The sequence below is a fragment of the Clarias gariepinus genome, chromosome 25, assembly GCF_024256425.1.
Source record: "Clarias gariepinus isolate MV-2021 ecotype Netherlands chromosome 25, CGAR_prim_01v2, whole genome shotgun sequence".
Classification (NCBI taxonomy): domain Eukaryota; kingdom Metazoa; phylum Chordata; class Actinopteri; order Siluriformes; family Clariidae; genus Clarias; species Clarias gariepinus.
In genome coordinates this window covers 7885709-7894848 of record NC_071124.1, presented here as the reverse complement: position 1 = coordinate 7894848, position 9140 = coordinate 7885709, and the positions used below count along the sequence as shown (strand labels likewise).

The window sequence follows — 9140 nt, the reverse complement described above, 5'->3', positions numbered from 1 at the left end:
CAGGCGGTGTAAGAAAGGAGGATGAGTAGAAAATGCAGTGTGAGCTGGTTAGGTTTGAGAAAAAAGCACTGGCCTCCGTTGTTCGCATTCTCAGGTCCGTCTCTTCTAACAGAACCGGCGCGGATCAATAACTCAATATCACTGGCGTCTGAACCCGATACACGAGCGCCCTTTATCCCTCTGAGCGCTATTAATTAATAGCTTAAAACATCGGGGTGTATTAAAGCGCAGGCCTGCTAATGGGGCCGGTTCAAAATAGAAACAGAAAATTGAGTGATTTTTCCATGCTCCTTTGAGTATGCAAACGCGTGAAATATAATCTGGCATCAATAATAATAATAAAAATAACAATAATAATAATAATAATAATAGGAGATTCTATAACATGAAAAAATGATTAAGATTATAATTATAATATAGCTTATTATAATTAAGTTAAAGTTTTTTGTTCGCCTTTGCGCCAGCACGTTTTAATCTGCTGTGAATGATTAATAAATGTTGTGTTCACATACTCAAAGTTTGCCTTGCAAAATAAAATAAAATTACATTACATGAAAACAAAGCAAAAATTCGACTTCAAACATGCAAATAATTTGGTTAGCCAGCCATGCATTAGTGCTGTAAAAATAAATAAATGCACCCTTTATATAGAACAAAAAGTCTCACCACAACGCCATCCTATTTTTCTTCCCACTGTTATTGTATTAATTATACACTTGGGTTACATCAATTAACCATACTAATTGTCCTCGTTTTCCCCATTAAACACAATTTTAAATTTCCTCCCCCAAAAATGTTTAGCATATGTAAAATTATTAGGCCATAAACTATTTGAATTAATTATTACTAAAAGGGGTTTAGGTTGTAAAAATTGTCCCATTCTTGAGGAGAGAAAACTCCAAAATTGTACAAAGATCTGAGCTGGAAAAGTACTCAGGAATTAATAATACGGTCATTTACAATTGACTGTCAAAACAATACGCTGTATATTCAGTAAACAGTAAGTCTATCTATATGCTTTGCAGGCACTGATGATAATATTTGCATAATAATAATAATAAATGTTTGAATAAAATATTATTATTATTATTATTATTACTACTACTACTATTATTATCTCCAGCGATTCACATAATAGCAACACAAATCTTGTACAAAAGTTTGGTGGATTTATTATGAAATGAAAACACTGTGGTCAGGGTGAGTTCACGTTTCACAGTAATGAGGAAATTATATATATTTTTTGTGGTTTGTTTGTTTGTTTGTTTGAAAAGGATGTTAAAATGTATTTCAGGATATTCCGAGCCTGCAGTCGAGGTACGTTCACTTTGTAAAAAAACACCAACATTACATAGAGCTCCACATGACTTTAAACACGGTGTGAATGCAAATCAAAATATTCGAATAAAGAAAATCAAATCAAATCAGCCAGAAAATGTTTCCACAATCAATGTCTTCATGAATCACAAAATAACCAAAATATCTTTGACGTTATTGTACATTTTCCCGTACCGCATCTATACATTAATACTTGGACCTCAGTGTAAGCTGCAAAAAAGTGGACACTCTGTATTGGATAAAGACCTGATATGTGATTAAATTCACCATACACTCATCAATAATAATAATAATAATAATAATAATAATAATAATAATACGTAAAGTGTGTTTAAAATGTGTGATAGTTTTTCTCCTTCTTCTTTTATTGTTTACTCTTCCTCAAACATCCACTGGCTCGAGAACCCCCCAAAAATCGTGTCCAAGTTCACCCTCGGACCCGGGGTACTGATTTCAAACGAGTGCGCTGACGTCACGACACCGAGCTCACATGATGGCACGTTAGAAGAAAGATGCTTTAACGTGATTTTTTGTTTTTTTGTTTTTTGTTATAGTCCTTGCGCACAGACATCCATAAGTGTCCTTTTTCACGAGAAACTCTGTTTCAGATAAAACGAGGCCAGCCTCTTTTTTTTTTTTTTACTATTTTATCCTCAAAGATATCTAACAACGTAGATATTAAAACTACGCAGAAAGTGTTCACTTTGTCACACAAAGAGTCGAGCGTTCCTGGAACGAGCTTGGACAAACGTTTCCTTTTCCTGGTTTGCAAACTGCGTCCGTAAACTTCAAGTTCGATTTCACAGTTTGTGTTGTTTCATGTCATAAATAAGCCTTTATTCTGAAGGGTCCTTCATAAGAGAGTATAAATAAATGTCCTGCCCTTTTGAGCGGAAGCTGGACGGGTGCGCACCGGCGCGTCACAGTCCGAGCGCCGCCGCGTGCTTTTTGGCCTTCAGTCTCAGGTCGGCGATGCTCGAGTTCTTGTTGCTGTTCTTGGCGGCGGCAGCCGCGGCCACCACCGACGCCGCCGAGGCTGACTCCGCCGCCAGCGTCGCCAACGGCAAGCCGAACGGCGGTGCAGGGAACATCATGTACGGCGCATGCGCCGCCAGGTGAGAGTGCAGGTGATGGTGCGCGTGCGCCACGGCGCTGTCCAGCTGCAGCTGCGCCTGCACCTGAAAGGAGAAGGGTGGCACGTTGCAATGACTATCCTACGGACGCACACGTGGGGGGAGAGAGGGGAGGAAATACACATTAACTCCACTACTGGAATATAACTACACTCTAAAAACAAAAAAGTAGTAATTTTAGATTGTTGTTTTTTTGTTGTTTTTTTTAGGAGGGGGGTCCTGGATTACACCAGTGGAACCCTTAAAAATAAAACTTTGCAGACATTGAAGGAAAGAAATGCCAAAGGTTCCTAGTGGAACCATGGGAATATATATATTTTTTTTTTTAGAGTGTAGAATGGTTTTCAGAGATATAACTGGGCAATGGACATGGTTTGAGCATAAAATGTAGAATACATACATGTATTTATATAAAAAAGGATTGAATCATTGAATCGTAATGCACAAATACCTCCAATAAGAATAGATAGATAGATAGATAGATAGATAGATAGATTTTACTACCAAAATGCTCAATATTACATTGTGCACATTTACGCATTATACCATTATTATGACGCAACTCATATCACTTCTCATAAACTATAAAAACGCTTCAACGTCCATTACCCAGGATTCAGTGCATGCCGATTGGCCCAAGCTCGTGCCAAAACAGCATTCACTCCATGCACTCAATTTGTCTAAGAGCTCGCGCTTCAGAGGACACTTGCCTGTTGGAATGGCATGCGCAAAGCTCCCACGTTGACATATGGCGCGACGCGGCACGCTTCAAACTGACTCGCAGCTCCGATGAGCACCCCTGCAAAGAGAGGAAGTGTGTCACTTGTGTTTAGAGCTGTCGTGTATACACTCCAGCCTCAGCCTCAGCACGGAACAGCCAGACAGCGGCTATTTTCTCCCAAAAGCATGCAAGAGGTTTAAACTGCGGTCCCATTGTGCAAGACTTTGGAATAGCATGGCATGATATAGACATAACAAACAACTAGGGGTATAAATTAAAAACAAGGCGAATAAACTCTTTTAAATTTCTTAACCTGTTTTTTTTTAAATTGTTAAATACAAATGCTACTGAAAAAATTATATCAGATTTATAATTAACTGCGCATGCTTCCTAGGTCTTACGGCTGAATAAAGACCTTTATTATTATTTTTCCATTTTAAAAAAATGCAACCCACCTTTGTGTAATTGATTTTCCTGTTTTCTGCATTTGGCTCTCCTGTTTTGAAACCAGACCTGTGGGGAAATAAATTCATTAGCGCCGTTGTGATTGACAGCTGCATTCAAGGGCATGCGTAATTCTTTTCCAAAAGGAAAAAAAAGACAACAATTACAGGAAAAGTAGCCTATAATCTCTGAAGACTGAAATATTAATGATGCTTAACCCTAGCTTTTAATTAATATGCTTTATATTAGGCAGATAGATAGATAGATAGATAGATAGATAGATAGATAGATAGATAGATAGATAACATCCAGTTAACCACAAGATGAGACGATTCCAAATGTATAAATAAACGAGAGGGGGAAAAAAGAAAAAAGAAAGCCTTGATGCTCTTTAATACACTGGCCTTCTCAGCACATGGTTTCATCTTTCCCTTGGTGTGCCAGAAGAATCTAATCGACTTGCTGATACCAAACACCAGCATGAGATTATAGCCTTGGACATCCGAGCAAGGCTATCTTGCCTCTCCCATTAGTAAGACGGGCCAAATTAATTACCTTTATCTGCAGCAGAATTCGTGTTACTGACTCGTTTAATGGCACACAGTTCAGCTTAATTACTGTTATAACAAGTTCCTCACAAAGCCCCTTTTTGAAGATTTTTAGTCCAGATCTCTTTTTTTATGAAGAAAAAAAAAGAAACTGTTGTTTTTTGTCATCAGTAGCTGGGATTTGGAGATTAGGCGTCTCATTATTATGTTAATCTGGTATGAATCCCCTTCTGTAGCACAGAGCGCTGCACAGATGAACCCGAGCCTCAGTTTATCAACACGATTCAACTTTGGCGCTGGAAAACGCAAACCAAAATCACTATTTAGCGATCCTTTTTTATTTATTCCTAAAGGTGTATGCATTTTCATAAGTGTTTGTATTTTTCTCTATATTAAAAGCATCATCCTAATCTGGAATGTTTTTTTTTCTTTTGTAAATCTGTCCATGCGGGCAGCCAGATCTTTATTTTGCGTAAAAATGATATATAATGTATGTTAATCCGCGCGCTCCTTGTGAGGGACACAATGCACTTTTCCCCAATGCGCACTGGGACTCACGGCCAGAAAAAAAGACCACTAAGGCTCTCAGCTCACTTTTAATTCGAGGGAGGTCTCTCTCTCTCTCTTTTTTTGCACAATTTTGATAAAGACTATATTCAGAACGCGAATAATATTATCTCCATTGCACCAAATGAATAGATAAAGAGATCCAAAGAGGATAATTGTGTGTGTGTGTGTGTGTGTGTTTTTTTTATCAATCCTCCATGATGTGATGTGTATATTCATGATCACTGCTTCTCGGCTCAGTTGCTCGTCTCCCGTTACACACACAGACTATAAGCCTTTAACGAAGAGCGCTTATTATGTTTCTGTGCAGATGGCCTTTCCCTTTCGAGGAAAAGAAGAAGAAGAAGAAAAAAAAAACACGCTACAGATGTCGCCTGTGGGGTCAACTTCTAGCAAAAACGAGCAGAAAGATTTTACAGCCTAAGGATACACCAGGACATAGGAGGGGGTTTAGATACTGAATGGTGTTAGTTTATAATAAACAAATGAGTCAGTAAATCAATAACAAAAAATTAATCTCTTCTAGCACATGTATGCCTTAGTCTTATTTTATTGTCATATTAATATGTTGTATATACGTCGAACAAAAATTGATTAATTAGTTCATTTATTTATTTATTTTAATTTAAAGTTTTGACCTTGTCTCTATGGTCCAGAGCCTTGAATTTGGGTTGTAAGCGCTCTGTGTTTACAGATCAATATATTACTACTTTAAAACATTTCAGGGTTATTGCATCAGAGAGGTGTTTGCAGCAGGCATGCAATTCAAGTTCCACACAGTCCTATTTACACTAGGGGAAAAAGGCCCTACAAAAAAAACGTTTACGAAATCAACCCACATTTCGTTTCCCCCACAAATTTCACATCAAAGTTCAGGTCCAAAAAAGGAGGGCGGGCGGGGGGGAAAAACTAAAGCTGTGCCTGAAAATGTTCAGGTCCCCACAGAATACAAAGCTATTCATACATTATGGATTCCCTTAGACACAAACGACACGCTGAAGTCGTACCTGGACGCGCGCTTCGGAGAGCCCGAGCCGCTGACTCAGCTCCTCGCGCATGAACGCGTCCGGATAATGCGTCTCGTCAAATAGCCTCTCCAACTCGTTCAGCTGCTCCAGGGTAAAGTTAGTCCGACTTCTCCTCTGCTTGATTTTGGTCTGCGTCTCGTCCTCTATCGGTTTGGTGTCTTCTTTTCGGTCTTTCACGTCCAGGATGCCTTTAAGGAATGAAACGAAGAAAATTCGGTTTCGATCCAAACACCGTGCTTCAGACTGGTATGGCTAAACTGTGCAGTGATAGCCATCTGTTATAGCAAGGCTCTGGAACTAAGAATGAGGTCTCCTCGCCATCTGAGGAGGTTTAAATAAATGTCTGACAGCTTAAGGCTTGCTTGGTATCAGTCACGAGTGTTTTGCCCTCCTAAGGAGAGCTCTTTAATTATTTACACCATATAGCCTACATATACACACTGCGCACTAGCTCACTGCTCTGTTATCACCACCGCGTGAACAGCTGGCCAAAGCTTTCTGCTGTAATAGCAACATAAACTAAATAAAATTATAACAACACAAAGTGCATTTGAGGGGAATTATTATTATTATTATTATTATTATTATTATTATTATATTTCTCCTGGCTTACAAAATAGTAAAAATATTAATTTTATATAAATAGGCCGGCCAATAAACGGATGACATTTATGAACTTATAAATGTTTACTATGATTATGAATATAAAAAAGTTTTTTTATGATTATTATTATTATAATAACATTAGTCCTTATATTATCATGTCCTTTGATAATAATAATAATAATAATAATAATAATAATAATAATAATAAGGTGATGATGATGATGATGATGAATTTCCTGACATGTAATATTATATATTCAAATCTTACAACTTCATCTTATTTTCCTTTTTTCCCTAATATTACATTTCAAAAGAAAACACATTTTTGCGGTACATTATTCTATGATGATGACATTATTATTATTAATTATTATTATTATTATTATTATTATTATTATATAGCTTACATAGTCAACCATCCACAGTACTAAGCGTGATGGATTGCGCCCATGTAAACTAAAATGCAGGTAATTTTTATTACTGCAAACCGAAATATCCAATGGGCTTTTTTTTTTTTGCATGTTTTTGTTTTTGCTTTATTTGAAAACATTTTCAGATCATATCTCGCTTATTAATAATAGTTAAAAAAAACAATTGGCGGGATACTGTATTTTTTAGTTCTGTAAGATCGAGAATAGTCGGATCTGTGCACGCTCTTCAGAGTTAAACAAAAACAGTGTGTGTGTGTGTATGTGTATTTTTGTATGATTTGTGTGATTTTAAAACTAAGTTTAAAAATTTCGTGAATGTAGAAATATAAGCTAGGCCATTATTTGCTAAACAAGATTTCTTCTACATAGCTAATAATAATAATAATAATAATAATAATAATAATAATAAATGCATTGCTCTCACATTATTAACAAATAATCGGTAAGCTCGAATCTATTATTATTATTATTATTATTTGTATTATTACTATTATTATTAATAATAATATTTTAACAAAAACAATGTTAGATTGATTTAGATTTCTTCTCCACATTTACCACACTAAATCCTCATCTGAACTGAGCAAAAAAACTCACCGTCTGTAAGTTTGGGACTCCCCGTGTCCCGCGTCCTCTCCGGTCCTGTCATGTCCGCTTCTCTGACCGGTGAGCGCGCGACGGCTGCCCGCGCCAGAAGGCTCGTGTCCTCGCGCCCCGCTTCAACCGGGAGCGCTTCCCTGGCGCGCGCCGAGCCCGTCTCCAGCACTTCCCGGTACGTGATCACTTCTTTTTTCTCTTTCACTTTCTGATCAAAGGATTTGGACACGAACGCGGTGAGTTCTTCCATCATTGGTCCCAAAAACAAGAAGAAGGAGAAGGAGGAAAACTACTAAACCCCGCCAGTCTTCTCTTCTCTTCTCTTCTCGTCTCGTCTCGTCTCGTCTCAATCACTTTCTCAACAGTGAAAGATAACACATCAGTGACGCTTATTTTCTCTGTCTGTCTGTCTGTCTGTCTCTCTTTCTATGTGTGTGAGTGTCTGAATGTGTGTGTGTTTTGTCCCTGCTCACGAGCAGAAGCGGGTTCGAACTGTCGGAGCTCGGATATCTGGGCCGGTTCCTGGTTTCGTCGCGGTGAGTTACAGACCTGCTGCTCGCTGAGCCGCGATTGAAGTCACACTATTTATACTTTGTAACGCCTGGCCCCTTGATCCGTGCAAATTACCTCCCCTCAGGAAGCCGGGATGAGCCCCCCCCCCCTCCCCTCTTCTTCTTCTTCTTCTGTAGCCGTGTACTAACAGAGCAGGAGGAGGAGAAGGTGTGTGTGTGTGTGTGTGTGTACGTTTGTTGGGGGGGGGGGGGTTATCTATCAACCCCTCATCCTCCTCAGCTCATCCTCCCTCTCGCGAGGATGCTATTGGTCATTGATCCAAGATTGACAAGGCGGACAAATTAATGGCATTACGCGTTGTCGCGAGTTAGGTTACTTTTATTGCGGTGCGTCTCACCTCCACAGGGGTGCGGCTTCAGACACGACAAGCGCGTGAACGAGGACTGACGACTCCTTATTAAACGGTGTAGCCAAATCAGTCTGGGATGCCTGAGATTTCTAAGACTTAAGACTTGACTCAATCTAGCAAAATAAGATGTTTTTATTTTTAAATTATTTGGTTCATACTTTGAAGAATTAACAGTGCATATAGGATATGGAATGTATTGCCTTTTTATTGACATGGGGAATAAATGTAAAGCTTTAAGAAAAAAAAAGAGAGAAATGCTGGACCAATTATTCCAGATAATATGTATGCATACATATATTATGATTTATAATGCACTATGAATATCTCTAAGCTTTTAATGCAAACAGTTTAATAAGGCATATTTTGATGGCATTACATCTCCATCTCTGAGACTAGCCTATTTATTTAACCATAAATATTGCAATTCCCAGAGCTGCAACTCTATGCCTTATTAGAGGCTTAATTGCGAGGTACTTTGGTGTGAATCCGCGCTGGAGGTGCTTAATTACTGCAAACTATGCACACAGTTGAAATGATTATAGCCTATATTTGGAGGGAAAAAAAGAATAAATAATGCATCATTTGCGGCGAAGGTAACCAAATGCCTGTGGGAACGCAGCAATTTAGAGGAAATGAAAAAAGACAAAATACAACAAGATACAGGATCTACCAAGAATATCATATCGGGACGAGGCAAACTGGAGGCGTTTATTGATAATCCATATGAAATACTTTCTAACAATTCTCCTTATTAAATATTTATGCTGCCCTCAAAACCATGGGCATTCATTAGTGCTCGTTTCTA

General features: G+C 38.3%; 1 protein-coding gene across 2 annotated transcripts; it reads right to left on the bottom strand.

Annotated features, from left to right (window-relative positions):
* Nucleotides 1-1149: 1149 nt before the first annotated feature.
* shox2 (short stature homeobox 2) lies at nucleotides 1150-7744 on the bottom strand. Of its 2 annotated transcripts, none has more exons than XM_053486903.1 (5): nucleotides 7414-7744; nucleotides 5759-5967; nucleotides 3648-3705; nucleotides 3182-3270; nucleotides 1150-2552 (listed from the first exon to the last, which is right to left on the bottom strand). In XM_053486903.1, the coding sequence occupies exons 1-5, from the start codon at nucleotides 7664-7666 to the stop codon at nucleotides 2259-2261; spliced, it is 903 nt and encodes a 300-aa protein (XP_053342878.1). In that variant the 5' UTR covers nucleotides 7667-7744; the 3' UTR covers nucleotides 1150-2258. The 2 variants fall into 2 exon arrangements, with proteins under 2 accessions (XP_053342878.1, XP_053342879.1); XM_053486904.1 differs by having other exon boundaries at nucleotides 1150-2516.
* Nucleotides 7745-9140: the final 1396 nt, after the last annotated feature.